This window comes from Paroedura picta, chromosome 8 (assembly GCF_049243985.1).
Source record: "Paroedura picta isolate Pp20150507F chromosome 8, Ppicta_v3.0, whole genome shotgun sequence".
Lineage (NCBI taxonomy): Eukaryota > Metazoa > Chordata > Lepidosauria > Squamata > Gekkonidae > Paroedura > Paroedura picta.
Window position 1 is genome coordinate 68,252,486 of NC_135376.1, and position 17,091 is coordinate 68,269,576.

The window sequence follows — 17,091 nt, forward strand, 5'->3', positions numbered from 1 at the left end:
ACCCCCCTCTGCTTGAGAATGTATTTGAACAAAATGGCCATTGTCAAAACTCTTCAGAGCCGCGGGTATTCCAATCCCCGATTGCCTTTTGAAGCCTCTTCAATAAAGTCCCAGCTATAAGCGCTATTTACATGGGCGAGGGGGGAGGGGCGGGCGGGGGGCGGGGAGGAGGGAGGATGTAACAAGTACTGTAAATCGCTTACAACAGAGCTAACTGATCCGTTGGCAGACATTGTGGAGCCAGCCTTAGAAGGGCTTTGGAAAATGTGTGAACAGCCTCTTTTGTCGGGGCGGCCTGATGACAATTAGACGGTACTTATCTGGCCTTTGAAGTTTGTTTACTCCAGCGGCGGTTCGCTCCGGACTTCCCTTAAAAGAGAGGCTTTCTCCGGCCGACGCCTCCAGAGGCCGAGGGTCCGCCAGCCATCGCCGCCCCCCGCCCAGAGCCGGATCTCGACGACAGCAGCTCGCCATGACCAAGGCCCCCTTCTCCGTCGAGTGGCTCTCGCAAAGCAGCCAGGCGACCAAGCAGGCCCGGAGCCGGGCCGCAGGAGCGCCGCACGCCTGCTCTTCCGTGGGCCCCGACGGCTCCGCAGCCCAGCAGGGCAAGCCCGCGTCCAGCTCCCAGCCTGCGGGGCAGACGGCCATGGGCCACAGCGAGAACCCAGTCGGCTCCCGAGACCACGAGGCGTCTTCCGAGCAGCGCCTTTCGCCCCCGAAGACTTCGGAGCGCCCTTCCTCGGCAGGTACGGCCCCTTCGCTGCCCTCCCGTCTTTCCAGCCGCCGCTTGAGTCCCGCGCCTTTCCCTTCTCGGGGCCGGGCTCTGGTGGGGACGCGTGCAGCGAGAGCTGGGCTTCCAAGTCCAGTGCCTTGAAAGCAAGTGGCCCAAGGTCACGTCGAGGGCTTGGTTCTAGTAAGGGCCTTTCGAGGCGGCGGGGGGGGGGGGAGAGGAGTCTATTCTTAAATAGTTTTGGGAACCTCATCAGTTTCTGGCGGGGCTGGGAGTCCCGAGTGTTTCAAGCCGCGTGGAAAACGATGCGCAAAATAAAGAACGGGAAACCCGGGACCAGAAAGAAAGGGAACTTCCTAAGAGGCGCTTAATGGCAGAGTCTTGGGAAAGGACTTGCTCATTTCTTTTTCAGAGCATCTGAGTTGGGGGAGGGTTTGGGCCAACATACGCTTCGCTATATCCGTCTACAATCTCGATGAGGACGGCCTCCTCTTGAAGGAAAACCTACTCAGATGTGCAGCCCGATCCTACAGCAGGGCGTGGTCCCTGAGCATGCATAGGGCGCGCGGCTTCACTGGCAATTGGCAATTTCTTATGCTAAGCCCTGTGTGCGGTATCGCCAGGAGAACCCATGATTGTGTGGCTGCCCGCAAGAGACATTCAGAGATGCTTGGCCATTGTCTGCCCCGGAATTCCTTGCACGTCGCCCTTCCGAGCGCCGGCCCCCGAAGCCCCGGGTCTGTCAGAGCCCCTTGCTTATAACTAAGCAAGGCTAGGTTGGGATTCTGTGCTTGCTAGGCGACGAGGGGCTGACATGTGCTGTGCTGGGCGCATCTGGAAGCCAGTTAAGGTGCCGGGAGAATGAAACAATACGGTTCTCTCCGAGGCTAATCCTTTCCGGCGTGTCGGAGACGAGGCGTCCCGCTGGGGTTTTTAGAGGGGGTGGGCTGGACTGGGCACTTCAGTGATGCCGCTCTCGCTCTTCACAGGCGCTGCGGCCGCTGCCAGGCCGGAGTGGAGCCCAGCAGAGTGCAGCTCGGACGGCGAGGGCAGCGTCACAGAGGGCCGGAGCCCGGAAGAGGCTGGAGGAAGAAGCACCAGCAGCCGCCGCTTGCGCACCGCTTTCAGCCTGGAGCAGATCAGCACCCTGGAGAGCTCCTTCAAACGCCAGAAATACTTGGGAGCCGCGGAGAGGCGCAAGCTGGCCAGTAAGATGCAACTGTCCGAAGTGCAGGTATGCGGACTTCGCAGTCTCCCTGGTCCCCGGGGCAGGAAGGGCAAAGGACACCGGATCCCTAGCTCCTCGGAGGACCCACACACTGCCCAAGTTGCAGTATGCCTAGCTTCATGTTTTGCCTGTAGCTGCATGTAAATAGGTCAGAAGAGGGGATTTCAGGGAAATCAGACTTTCATCTGTTACACAGTTTCTTTCCTCCTTCTGAGTCGTCTTGTGGCTCCTCCCCCTTAACAGGCCTGTAAAATAGGTTAGGCTGAATAAGGTTAGGTCATCCAATGAGCTTGGTGTCTGAGAGAATATTTGAACCCAGGGCTCCTTAAGTCTCTCTTCAATGCTCTGTAACTGCTGTGCTAGTTGTCAGCGTTCCCACAGAGCTGAGTCATATCCTGGGCTCTGATGTGCTCCTGGCGCCTGACATACATTTAGGAGGGCATTCTGGAAGAGGAGTAGAACTGTGAATTGTCATGGAATAAATACACCTGCTGGGAAGGTGAACTTTGTTGGTGATTAGGTGTTCCTTTCTTCCAGTTCTTGCAGCCCTACACCATCTTGTTGTTGTACTCGTAATCTTTGCCATTAGATTTGAATGTTATCATTTGTAATCTCCTTGCTGACTCAGAATAGTTTTTGTTTGACTGGGAATTTTTGTTGTTAGACTCAGTTATCATACCAGCTTACTGATTGACTGAATAGTTCTATTGTATATGCAATCTGTTGAGTCCCAGTGAGAAAGGCAGATTATAAATGCATATCATGGAAGACTCATAAAAATGTGTGTGTCTGTGGGAGGGAGATTTAGTAAGAGGGAAAAATTCTCAGCCATACTTAGACAGTTTTGTTAAAACTCAAGATTAAATAGTGAAACTTAAATTTTTAAGAACTTTACTCTTATAGTTTATTATATCTATAGCAATGGTTCAAATAGGACTGACCTAAGCAAGAAAAAAAACATGCCTCTGGTAATTATATCTGCCTATTAGTAATGTTTAACACTCGGTATAGAGTTAATGAGTTGGCTTTAGAACCAATAACCACCAGGTTGCTTAAAAGTGAATGCCATCTATCCTTTGAGTCCAGTGCCACCTTCAAGATCAGCAAAGTTTAATTCTGGATATAAGTTTTCATGTTTATGCAAAGTGTGCATGCCCATGAAAGCTTATACTCAGATTAAACATTATTGTTCTTAAAGATGCCACTGGACTTTATCTACCCTGTCTGCTTCAGACAGCCCTCCTTTTAAAAAGTATTTTACAGTACAGATAGCATCTTTACCCATTTCTGGTTGGGTGATTAGTAGCTTTTTTACCCTTGTGAAAAGTGTGGCCTATGATAATTCCTTGTGAAAAAGGAATAGCCAGTATGCCTATGTTTTCAGGGATTTCAAAGAAGTAAGCGGAAGTTTTCAACAGAAGTTGTGGCTTGACTGAGAATCAACAGGGTATCCTGTTGGCAAATTTTCTTGAATCCATCCTTTATCTTTCCCCTCCACAGATCAAGACTTGGTTCCAGAACCGGAGAATGAAGCTGAAACGGCAGATGCAGGAGATGAGGCCAGATCCCTTCCATGCAGTGCCCTATTACAGCTCCCTCCATTTTGGACCTCATAGTGGGCCTCTGTCTTATGTTTACTCACCTCACCCACAGACCTTTGCCAGGAGAGAAGTTTTTCCATCTAGCATCCCTTTCTCTCCAATGCCAGCTTCTACCTTGGATCCCACAAGTACCTCTGGGGGGCAGCCGGGTGCCCTCTGGCCAACGTCTGTGCCCTACTTTATGGGATATCCAGACCCTAGAACATTCTTCATGACTCTCTGAACCTGTCAATCCACAGGGACTGTGAATGACCCACAGGAGAATTTGCACTAAAGCTGGCCCTTTTGTTATCCAGAGCTGTAGTTGCCTAGTGGATTTCTGCTGAGATCCTTAACCTATAAGCTAGGGAGATATTTTGCACAATGACACTTGCACATAGGTGAGTGGCAAAGTAATATTCATATTACTGGTGTTCAAATAAAGCTGATTCATGTGGCAAGACCGTGTTGGGTCTTTAGTTGTCCCAGAAATGTGGGCTTGGCCCTTGAGAACACAAACTAGCTCCAACAGGAGTACATGCGGTTTTGAAGAAGACTAATATATAGAAGAACCTCTTTTAACGTTGATCATCAGTTCATGTCTACGAAGGATTTTGCAATCGTTTTTTGTTGATTCAGAAAATAAGCTTCTTCTGGTCTGAGAGTTATGGAATATCAGAATTCTAGACAAATAGGACAATCTTTGTTTCTTTGCCAAACTGTCCCCCAAACTATTGATGAATAGGAAAAATCTGTTGTTCATTCCTAGCCCAATAATGGAATCTCCTCTGCAAATCATAAACTGAATAACAAACTAACTCAACAAACCCAGCTGCCAAGCTTAAAACATGACTGGCAGCTGCTGTGACCAGTCTACCTCTAAATACTTTGCCTTTACCACCTCCCTTGTTCTAGACTGTATCCTGCAGGCAGTTGCTTTGTGAGCATGAGCACAGGTCAAATGAAATGGCTATATAGAGTGCAATGTGGCGCCAAATATAATCTGTTAATAACATTTGGAATGTTAAAAATGGATCTTGTGTGCTCAGAATGTGTTAATGACCTTTACAACAACCCTGTAGGGTTTTCAAGGCAAGAGAAATGATATGCCTGTCTCCATGTCATGACCCTGGTATTCCTTGAGAGTCCAAATACTAGCCAGGTTCAATCCTGCTTAGCTTTTGATATCTTATGAGATTGGGCTGCTCTGGGCTACCCAGGTCAGGGTGGGTCAGTATTGGCATTCCCACATTACAGATGGGAGGGCTATATGGATTTGAGAGAACAGTTGGTCTTAAAGGTGCTACTGGGCTCTGATTTTACTTTGCCTTAGGTCACCAAATTATCTCATGGGGGAGGGTAGAATTGAACCAGGGACTTCCTGGCTCACAACTCTGGCTCTCAGCCACTGTGTCAAGCCAGCCCACAATCACTCATGTCATGCAGATGGATATTAGCACTTTAAGTACTGTGGTAAACAATATCTTCAGGTGATTTTACAGAGACATTCAGAGGAAAAAGATAATTAATGTATTGAATGTATTGCCAGTTTGTTTACATTTTGGTTGCCCTTTACAGTGCAGCCATGTACTGATAAGGGAATCCATTTAAACAACTAAGGGGAAAATACCAAGCAGGTTTACTCGGAATTATGTCTGATTTTATTCAATGGGCCTTACTCTCAGGAAAGTGTTCTCAGGATAGCAACGTACAAGTTGTACAATAAGATATTCAATAAATATACTAAGTGGGACAAGAGCAATATTTTGGATTCATCTTTCCACTTTCTTCCATATTATATTTTTATATGTTATGCACAAAATAAAATTTTACTGATCTGTATATATTCTCTTGAGTGATTCCTGCTTTTGCAAATAGCATTTATTGGATCAAGCTCTAATGCAAGAATTTTGGTTTACATTTTTATTTTGCTTTTCCTTCCAAGATCTTGTCCTGGGGTCTTGGGCAGACATTGCATGCAGATGGTGGCCCAGATGAAGGCCCTTTCATTATGCAGCGACTGAGCTAGTTTGACACCAAGTTCCAGTTCGGTAGTGGAGCTGCATGACACACATGTATGCAAGTATAACTTCCTTTTAACTTAAGGTGACCATATTGTCCCACTTTTGGAGGGACATCTGGGGGTACCTGGCAAATTGTACTTAGGTTGAAATTAAATATATATATATTGCAATACTATTTTTGCATTCTATGTGTTCTATGAAACTTTTTGTTGCTCCATATAGACCAAATTATTAGTCAAGACCCCCCTCCCCCGGTCCATGGTGTTCCGCTTTACCAATGTTAAAATATGGTCACCTTATTTTAAATGGATGGCAGGATTAAACTTCAGAACCTTCTGCACAAAAAGCAAATGCTCTTCTTTGCAGCTATGGCCCCACTTAAAACATGAAATGGGCAAACCTTAACCCTGTCACCCCTGCATACTGAGAGGTACTGTGTAGTTTAGATGAACACTGCTCTCTGGCCATCAGTAACATGTAGAAATCAAAGTCCAGTAGCTCCTTTAAGACAAAAAAAGATAATTCAGTGCTTGCACTCGAATGCTCACATCCTGAATAAATCTTTGTTGGTCTTAAAGGTGCTACTGGACTCTGTTTTTATTGTGCTACTTCAGACCAACTCGGCGACCCATTTGAATGTAGAAATCAAAACAAAAAAGTGTTTCTTGGCATGGCAGTAAGCAATGGGGGAAAGCAGCCTCTGCCAAATCCTTTTATGTCAGGCTCCTATTAAAGGCACACAGTTCTTTTCTTTTCTTTTTTTTTTGAGAGCCAGCTTGGTGTGGTGAATGAGGGCAGTGGCCTCTTATTTGGAGAATTGTGTTTAATTCCCCACTCCTGCTCCACAGCTGGGTGACCTTGGGCCAGTCACAGTTCTCTCAGAGCTCTCTCAGCCTTACCAGGTATCTGTTGTAGAGGGGAAGGGTGATTGTAAGCTGCTTTGAGACTCCACTGGGTAGTAAAAAGAAGAGTACAACCCCCCCGCAACTCTCTTTCCTTAAACTGACAACCCTAATTATTAATTTGGTGCTTTCTCAGGCACCATAAACACTGAACCAATATTGGCCTGTTTTTTTTTGGGGGGGGAGAGGGTTGTTCTAGTGAGGCACATGTAGCTTGGAGCAGCTAGTCTGCAACTTGAGGTGCTGTTGTGAGCTTGCCTGTACAGGTCAGAGCATGTTGGCATGAGAAAAAGCTCATAGTCTGGCCTAAATAGGAATCAACCAGAATCCTGTCTGCCTCGCCTTTGGATTCTTCACAAGAATGTACAAGAATTGGTCTTGACCACTTTCTACTATTCTCTAGGATGCATTTGGGATTTCTCAGAAAGTCCCTAGGGATAAAGAATTGCACGAATTTGTGACAGGATTTCTTTAAACCTGTGCCAGGATTACGTGACTGTATGAACACTTTATAATGGATTATATGCATTTGCATCTTACTAGGAATTGAAAGAAGAATTATTGTATTTAGCAGAATAGCGGGATCACGTATGTATCCAGTTAAATGTCAGTCTTGTGAAAAACCATTTTTCCTATGAAGGCAGCAAAACCTGCAGCCTAAGGATGGGGTATTCATGGAGCATAGCTTGGTCTAACTGTGGGGCAGCTTCCTGCAGAACAATCTAACCTCTGCTTTCAACAACAAGGGGAGGGATTCAGAGGGGGGGGGGGGGCCTTGCAAGAGCGTCTCCTAGAAGTAACTCTTCGAACTACTGAATTCAACAATGGGCTCTGCATGTTTATTGAGGTCCTCACAAGCCAAGCCACTGTCCAAAATAGCCTGCTTTGCTGACCTTCTGTAAACCAGAATTTTTAGCAAACATTTTCAATCCTCAGAACTGGAAAATGGCAACATTGCTTTTTGTAATTTGGAAATCTTTTGGCAGTTGCATCTGCTCTTTTATCGTTTCAGCTGATGCTGGGTCGCTGGGTCATAGAAATTAAATGTCAGGGTTCCCGAAGAATACCGCAGGACATCGGTGCAACATTTGAGCTCATCCACCTCCAGTTAAATGTGTGACCCTTCAATTATTTGCATTGTTGTTTTCAGTACATCTGCATAGCGGTAATTTCCCGGGAAGTCAGCCAATGCCGTCATCGTCTTAAACTCTGTTGATTTGTAATAACGAGAAACAAAAGGTAAAAGTGGCTTGTGCATATCCAAGGGGAAGACACTGAGGGTTCAAAAATGCCAGTCACATCTGTAATAAACCTCAGTGGCTGCTTTATCCGGAGACCAGAAGAGACAGTAGTGGCAGCAGTCCACACAATCACAGAAACCACATGCACCCAAAAAAGGAGCGAAAATGCTCTGCCTCTTTTATGTGGCCTCTGGGGAGGGAGGTATATAAATATAATAAATAATTTAAAAAATGGGATGCTATTGATGAGGTGGTATGATTGGTCTCCATAAAAGTTTGCCAGCTCTTAACTGGGAAAAACCTGGAGACTTTGGGAGTGCAGCCTGCAGAGAGCGGGGTTTGTGGAGGAGAGGGACTTCAATGGGATATAATACCACCTTCTAAGAGGCCCTTTTCTCCAGGGGAACTGATATCTATTGCCTGGAGATGGGCTGTAATTCTGGGGGATTCCCAGGTCCCACTTGGAGGCCAGCATCCCTTTTTCTATCCATAAAAAGCTTCATCTGCTCCATGTCCACACATCAAGACTCAAAGGGCAGAACCTTTTCTCTCCCCCCCCCCTACTTTTTGCTGTCAAGTCACAACTGACATGCCAACCCCATTGGGGTTTCAAGGCAAGAGATGCCCAGAGGTGGCTTACCATTGCCTGCCTCTGCATCATGATCCTGGTAGTCCTTGGTGATTTTCTGTTCAAATACTGACCAGGATCAGCCCTGCTTAGCTTCTGAGATTAGACTAACCTGGGCAACCCCAGTGGCACCTTAAAAAACATGTTTATTAAACCATAAAATTATTGTGGATTAGATGTATCTATGAAGTGGCTTCTAGGACACAACAATTGTACCTTTTAATCTTTAAGCTATCACAACTACTCTTCTTTGTTTCTACAGGCTAACTTTGCTCACATCTCAATAAGAATTACCCCCACTGATAAATAAGGTTGCCATCTCTGGATCAGGAAATGCCGGGAGGTTTTGGGAGAGGAGTCTAGAGACAGTGGGGTTGGGGGGAGAGGGACCTCCTCATGGTACAATGCCATAAAGTCCACCTCTTTTTTTTTAGCATTGAAAACCTTCTGAAACATTATTCAGGCTTTGAGAAACCCCAGAAATGGCACCATCCAGGAAGAAAAGTGGGAAGTGAAGCTGTGTACACAGGTGACCAGATTTTAACATTGGTAAAGTGGGACACCATTGACCGGGGGGGGGGGGGGTCTTGATTAAAAATTTGGTCTATATGGAGCAACAAAAAGTTGTTGCTTATACATATACATATACATATACATATACATATACATATACATATACATATACATATACATATACATATACATATACATATACATATACATATACATATACATATACATATACATATATATATATATATATATATATATATATATATATATATACATTTCAACATAAGTACAATTTGCCAGGTGCCCCCAGATGTCCCTCCAAAAATGGGACAATCTGGTCACCTTAGTACACACCCACATGGGGGCCCACCCCACCAGACCCATCATTAGTCATTTTGGGAGCGGGGGAGGTTGACATGTCCATATATGGTCATATCACCCAATAAATATTTAACAGATTAAAAACATATTAAAAGTAATTTATTCCCACCCACTTGGGAAAACCTTCTAGGGCAAAACCCTGGTCGAGAAAGCCTGGCTTGGAGGGATGCGGGGCATAAAGATACTAACCAATAGGGGGTAAAAGACAGTACAAACTCCAATGAGGGACAATACTAAGATGAAATGCAAATATGTTCTGGGATCATCAACAGAAGGGCAGCTGTTGGCACTTTAGCTCTAGCTTCTCTTTGTTTTTTCTCCTGCCTCCCTATTGAGCTTGGGTTATGGAGAGGGCAATGGAATATGTCAGCATTTCCCAGCATCTGCTTTTTCTACTACTGAGAAATATGCAGAGCAAAGGTTGATGCCATCCTGCCATTTTGTTCAGTATGTATACAGACATAATTCTGGCTGCATGAGTTCCAGAGTACATCTAGAAAAATATACTTGGAAGGAGAGGTTCACAGCACATGCTGTCTCTATAGCCCTGCCTATCCTCATGGGAATTAGTAACTGAGAGAAAGAAAGAAAGAAAGAGAGGAGTCTGAAAGGTTATAAATCTTATCTTGTCATTATACCAAAGGATTAAGATGTCTCCAAGGGATCCTGGACATAAGAGATGGTATCAGATATAATGACAACCCATTTTGCTGGGAATGAAGTAGGATCAAAAGCCGGCACATGTGAATGTTTCTGGATTTGGGGCTTATTATGCTGCCTGTGCTGCCGTTCAGAAAACTGCACAATTGTGAGCTCAGCAATTTCTTTTCAGAAAGAATGCCTGAGAAGGAAAATCATTTGCTTATCATGGCACGTGACATGAATGTTTATGTCTCTGTATAGATACTAAACTTTAGAATTTTTGCTCATTGTACGGCAATAGACCTAAGTGTCCCCAAGCTGATAAAATTGTACAGATAGCTTATAGAGAGTTGGATTCAGACTGATTTGGCAATTTTTCTGATCCCCCCCTCCTTCTGGCTGACAATCCTCATCAAGCAAAAGGTGGGGGGAGTCAAAGAATATCCAGCCCACTGCATCCTGGATTAGTCCTAGAGGCATAGGCCTAGCTCAATTACAGTATAATTTCAAGTAGAGTTATGGTCTTCTAAATCAATTGAAGTCAGTGGTCTTAGAAGAGGGTAAGTCTGCGTAGGACTGCAGCATCAGGGTCTCAGGATGAATGCCATAGTCATCTGCAAGTGCCAACAAAACTGTCTTTAAAATATAGATCCAGACTATCAAACCAGATTGGTAATCCATGGAACATAACATACCATGCAACTTCACAACTACCTGACCTGGATAGCCCAGGCAAGCCTGATCCCATCAGATCTTGGGAACTAAATGGGGTCAACCCTGGCTAGCAGTGAAAGGGTGACCTCCAAGGAATACCAGGGTTGTGACATGAAGGCAATGGCCAACCACCTCTGAACGTCTGTTGCCTGGCTGCCAGACAATCTTAGGATCTCCTGGCTATATTACACACATGCCATACAATAAATAAATAAGTAGCTACACAACACCAAACAGATTTCAGATCACTTTTAGATAATACATTCAAACTTCTCAAAGTACAAAAGGCCACAAACAACATCACACTCCATTATGCTTGTCTTTCATTTATGGCACAAAGACTCGCAAAATAAGCATGTCCCGTGGTATATCTTTTAACACTGGTCCTCAACTATTCTACTAGGCGATGGAACCTAGTCTTCTTCAAGCCTGCCTGTGGACACTACAGGGATCTCTTAATTGCTCACCAGACTGGCCCAGTACCCATTGTGGTTGGCATGGAAACCAAATGCCTAGCTGCAAAGGTTTTGAGGTTCATCGGAAAGTTCTCTTATGCCCACTGTTTGGTAGTCACTTCCTTAGAAAGATGCAATTATGCAGCTGGATGGAACCTTCCAACACTCCTTGGTAGGTCATGAAGTGGCCAGTCTTCTTTGATTCACTGAGTTAAATGAGCCACCTGTTTCCAGAAGATGCCGCATCCTGTCTAAAAGATGGTTGGCAGGTGGTCAGAGGCAATGCCTTAGCTGACTGAAAGGATCAAGAAGGTCAGCAAACATGAGACAAGATGCAGCAAGAAGCAGTAGAGAGAAAACCAGACAAAAGGTAATAAGTTGGAAGATATAGTAGCAAACAAGGGATGCTGCACATGTTGATGAAGATCAGCTTTCTTGGTTAACTTGATGAGCACAGAATCAACCACACATGCTCCCCTTCTCAGTAGAAAAGAGGTCTGTATAGAGAGCTGCTGCTGACACAAATCTTCATGGGAATGTTCTATGCTAGGGAACATGGTGGATTGTCAACCGAGGTAGACACCCAGTCATTCACTATATGAGCAAGTAGAACTGAATCAAGGCCACTATTTTTACTGGACAAGTTTCTATGATAGTAGAAATACGTAAGTGCTTATGTCAGACAGAACTCTTTCTCCGGAAGAATGAGATGGTAGCTTAGAACTCAGGTAAAGGAATGATTCCCACATTGCATGGCACCAACAGGAGTAGTAAAATAAAAGCGAGCACTAATGCTTTCTCTATATGTAATTTTTTCTTAGTGTCTAGAACCAAGAGAATGGTTGCTGCTTATTGTGCCCATCTAAGAATAATAGCTTTATAGCAAGATTTAGACTCTGCCTCTCTTTGTTTGAGGCCAGAGTTAATCAGCACACCTACAAATAATGACTTTACAGCAGGTGTAGTCAAACTGTTTGACTACCCCTGCTCTACATAAGGCACTGAACCATTTATGTACATATGCCGCTGAAAAGTAGCACAATCAGGACCACATAAACAAAGCACCATGCATAGGACAACTAGATCCAAGTGTAAGGTGAAGAATGCCATCATATCACAACTGACTCAATCCAGCCCATGAAGTTCCATCTCCTGGGATTCTGAAGGCCAGAGAGGAGCCGAGGTAGTTTTCCATTGCTTGCGTCCACAATGAAGCCCCTATCTTTTCTCAAGTGACAGACCATCTTCACAGCTATCTGTGTGTATTCCAGCATTGTTCTCCTCTCTTTCTCTGTTTTTGCCCTTGCTTTTCTGCTGCTAGTGGAAGGTGGCAGAATGGAGGGAAAGGCCTCCATTGCAAACCACACTGATTTTTGCTGTTGTGCCTTTTGGCAAGTGGGAATTAACCCAAGTAAGACCCCCTTTCTGTGTTCAGCACAGAATGCAAGGCCATCTGCAGTGGCTCAGCAGTGCTGCTGATTGCTGATTGGGGTAATCCTTCCAGGCTTTGATCATGACAGACTGAAGAAAACCTCTGGGCCAAGGAGCAGCCACATCCTCAACCCTGACGCCAGCCTCCAGCGCTATGTTAAAAAGGCATTAATGATCCACTCAGGGGGATCCCTCTGGCAATTGGGTCCAGCCAGGGCAACTGTTATTTGATGAGATTTCCTCTCCGCTGTGCTGATAAAGCTGCTTGTTGAAAGGGTTGCTCCATTCCCCCAGATTATATTCCTGCATAAATGCAAAGGTTTCCAGACCAATCCAGCAAAAACAGGATCCTTATCTGAGGAATTTGCCAACGCTTTGCACCAAAAATAACATTCTGCTCCCGCTGCCACAGCCTTCCAATGGCAAAACCCCAGCAGAGCTGCAAATAGGGGGGAACGGCAGCCAAGGCCTTCAGGTTGCAGTATGAAAATGTCAAAAAATATTATAGAGATTGGAATGAAATAAGAGGCATTATGCACGCCCTGGAGAGAAAGTGCTCATGGGTAGGAAGAAGCATGAAATCCATGTGCCGGCTTTGACACGCGTATCTTCACAGCAGCCTTCGCCCACAATGGTCTTGCCATGGTGTCAAACACTCTTTCACTCTAAGAAATGAGTGGCATGGTCCTCTTCGTCGCTGCTTTCGTAATAGCAAGGCCATTTTGCCTGTCCCAGAATAAGATACAAGCTAATGACAAGTAAGAAGAAGAAGAGTTGGTTCTTATATGTGGCTTTTCTTTACCCAAAGAGACTCAAAGTGGCTTACATTCTCCTTCCTTTTTCTTTCCCACAATAGACACCCTGTGAGGGAGGTGAGGCTGAAAGAACCCTGATATTATTGCTTGGTCAGAACAGCTCTATCAGTGTTGTGGTGAAGCCAAGGTCACCCAGCCAGGGGAGGAGAGGGGAATTAAACCTGGCTGGCCAGATTAGAAGTCCGCACTCCTAACCACGACAACAACCTTTTCACTATGAAAGTAACATAAATGGTCAAACTAGGATGAAAAGGTTAAACAAGTGGAAATAGAAGTGGGCACCAAATAACTGCAGAGGTACCTTTTAGAAGCACCCTTAAACAGTATTTAGGACACTGTATGTATGGAAAGACATGCATATAGTCCATAGGCCAGACCCTATTGCTCTGATCCTACAACGGAGACCAGCTGCACAGCTGCACATGATAACAAATTTGCAGATGTATTGCTCAGGTAGATGGAAGTTCTGATATGGGATGCCCTTGCAAATTGACATGCTTGGCCAGGCCCCATTGAATGGATGTGCTTTGTGGTTATGTGCTTCCCTCTAGGATCCCTGTCTTGTGGTTGCTTGTGGTTAGTCATGCATGCTTGATGAGAGCATTTAAAGGGACTCCCAAGACCTTAAGCAGAATGTTCTTAGAAATGGATAAAAAATGTTCAATACCTTGACTAAATGTATAAAAGAGGTTGTGAGAATCATGCGGTTGAGCTTGCATACTTACCCAAGAGAGACTAGCTCCACAGAAGACAATCTCCAATATGTATGTCTCACAGTCAAATTAGGATCAGGGTTACAAACTCACAAGAGCCTCTGTGCATGGCCAGAATGCATTCTCCTCACCCAGGGAGTCCCAATCAGAGTTTTAGAAAACCCTGGGGCTATGCAAGAGTGCCCCATACATTATAGCCCCTTTCCCAGAAGTTTGGATGGCAGCAGAAATCACTAGACATCTCTGAAGGTGCATGCCATCACTTCTGGGGCTACCTGGAGCTTGGAAAACATTTCAGGGGTTCCTCCACAGTCCAAGGTTTGCAAAAGACCAGCAGCCTGGCTCCACTACTTTGATGCAATCTGTCTTCTTGGTGCTTGAGCAGCCAGAATGAGAGGGGTTCTGGAGTTCTGACCCTGCTGGTAGACCTCCTTATGGTACCTGGGTTTTGACCACTGTGTGACGCAGAGCGCTGGAATGAATGGCCCATTGGCTTGATCCAACGTGGCTTCTCATGTTCTAGAAGGGCTTGTCTCTTTTTAGACATTCCCATCCAGGCTCTCTCATTGTTCCTTGACTGACAAACTTTGTTTCAATTGAATTAGCAAAGTCATCTGGGTTGTCTTTTCCTGAGTGCCTGTCACACAATTTGGCCAGGGAAGCCAGCAGGGTTCTGGTCAGCCCCATTCTACCCCCTGCTGTCTCCAGCAGCATGGAGCCAGGCAGGACTGCTACTAGCAAGCTACGGGAAGCAATTCCATGGGGTATGTTAAACAGAGGGAGATCTTCCTCAGCTAGGCATTAGGTCTAATTGTTGTCTATTATCTCTCGCTTTGATGCACAATTAACTGTCAATTAACTGGGAGACCTTCTCCAGCAGCTGAAAGTGGGGAGGAGGAGAGCCAAACCTTTTGGTTTCAGAGAATATTTTCTGAAATTGGAAGCAGTTGAAAGGCAAGGTCAGAGTTTCTTCCTGCTGTTTCCAACATCCACACTCAAAAGCATGATGTTAAAAGGAAAATCTGGGAAACTCAGTTGGAAACAGTACTGTTAATGGAGCCATGAATGAATTGAAGAGAAAAGATTCACAAGGTGTTATAAGGGCAAGGGATGCAGAGGAAAAGGATTGGAAACTTGGTAGGAAAAGAATCCTGCATGTCCTTCTCCAAGCAAAGCAGACTCTTCCAGAAGGCTGCTTGTGCCTTTGATTCTGCCTGATCCTTTTTCCAGCATATTGATGCCGTGATGAAGAAAGTTTCACTTGCTGAATTTCCTTTATTATGTTGTTTTTTATTTACACTCTGAGCTGGATAACCCAGGCGAGGCTGAGCTTGTCAGATCTTGACTGCTATGCAGATTTGGCCCTGGCTAGTCTATTTGGATGGAAGGACTCCAAGGAATGACAGGCAGGCAATGGCAAACTACCACTGAAGGTCTCTGGAAACACTCTAGGGTTGCTGTCAGCTGCAATTGGATGGCCAAAGGAGTTGTTTTTACAGATCAAAACCCCAAGCATCTATTGCTGGAACTAGGGTTCCCAAGTGTGTGTGTGTGTAGGGGAAAAGTCCTGTCCTTTTAAAAGAGACTTAATTGACTGTTAGGTACAAGGTGATATTATTTACCTCCCTGTCATGAACAGCTTCAGCTGCTTATATCCAAACATCCAAACATCAAACCTTTATTAAAGGAGCAGGACATTTTCCTCTAGGCTGCTAGTATAAGAATGTTAAGAGAAGTCATGTTGGATCAGGCCCATCCAGTCTAACCCTTTGTGGCCATCAAGAGGTCCAACAGTGGGGCAAGAACTCAAGAAGCCTTCCCACTGTGCCCCCCAAAGCATCAAGAATACAGAGCATCCCTGCCCCAGACATAGCATTCCATCTATACCAGAGAGGGCCAAGATGTGGCTCTCCAGATGTCCATGGGCTACAATTACCATGACTGGCCAATAGCCACTGATGGACCTCTGCTCCATATAGCAACTCTGTGCCTGAAAGTAATTCATTGTGCTTGACTTCGGGGCACACTTGCTATACTCCTCCAGACTTCCCAACAATCTTTGGCCTAATCTTTGGATTTTTGTGAAATGTCTTCCTTTGTAGATAAAGGAAGGCTGAATATAAAGGGAATGCTGCATTTATTTATTTATTTTTGGATTTTTCACCCATCCTTCCATGAAGGCTTTGCTAGGGATAGCACAATGACTGGGCATTTCAGAGTGACTGTTGTCATGGAAGTCCTTTTTGACAGACACTGAGTTGGTGGGTGAAGTTTTCTCTTACTGTGATTTTCTTTGCTCCTTGAGGTTCTGCTGGTGAAAAGCCCAGAAGCCTATCAAGAAGTGTACCTTATTTCAGAGTACTGTAGGTTATGTAGAAGGTGGGGCTGTCCTTTAGTGATCCCACCCAACACTATAAAGTGTTCTTCGTGTCTCCTGTGCAATGCTAACTAAAAGACTTTTGGTACCAAGAGATGGACACATTGGAAGTTAACAACAGACTTTGCAGAGATGACCTCACAACAGGAAATAGGAGGATGGCTGAGATTTCTCCCCTGCCTCAAAAACGAGTCCTCAGCCTGAAAGCAGACCCACATCCAGCCATTGCAAAATAGTTGGCAATACACATTCCTGGCCCTGAGGTCCTACTTCCCCATATTATTCTTCAACAGGTCTCTCCCCACCCCCCTTGACATGTCAACAAGAATGCCAGATGATAATGTGAGATTTTACACATCCCCTTGACTGGTTTTCCCCTTTGCTCTCCGATGAGATTCACGCTAGCCTTTTGATCTTCAATCTTTTACAAGCAGGGAATGAGATTTGTGCTGATAAATCTGGCTTTGAATTATTTGAAACCAAGGGCCGAGGCAGGGACTGAATTTTCCAAATAACATCAGGCTGGCTTGAAGGGGGGAAAAAACCTGAATCAGAAGTCAATGCATTGGAAAGCCCTGGGGATGGGTGTCAAAGGTCTCATTGGATCCCTCTTTTGTGTATGTGTTGCCCAATCACTTTAGTATGACAGAAAGTGGACCCTCAACTCCCCCCTTTCCCTCAAACAAAGCAGGGGAGGTGGGCAGGTTAGTGCTCATG

General features: G+C 45.2%; 1 protein-coding gene across 1 annotated transcript; it reads left to right on the plus strand.

The window, feature by feature from the left end:
• The first annotated feature begins 231 nt into the window (after window positions 1-231).
• Window positions 232-5,579, plus strand: VENTX (VENT homeobox). Its single transcript, XM_077350206.1, has 3 exons — window positions 232-746; window positions 1,720-1,964; window positions 3,459-5,579. Exons 1-3 carry the CDS (start codon window positions 473-475, stop codon window positions 3,780-3,782), a joined length of 843 nt encoding a protein of 280 aa, XP_077206321.1. The 5' UTR covers window positions 232-472; the 3' UTR covers window positions 3,783-5,579.
• The last annotated feature ends 11,512 nt before the right edge of the window (window positions 5,580-17,091 follow it).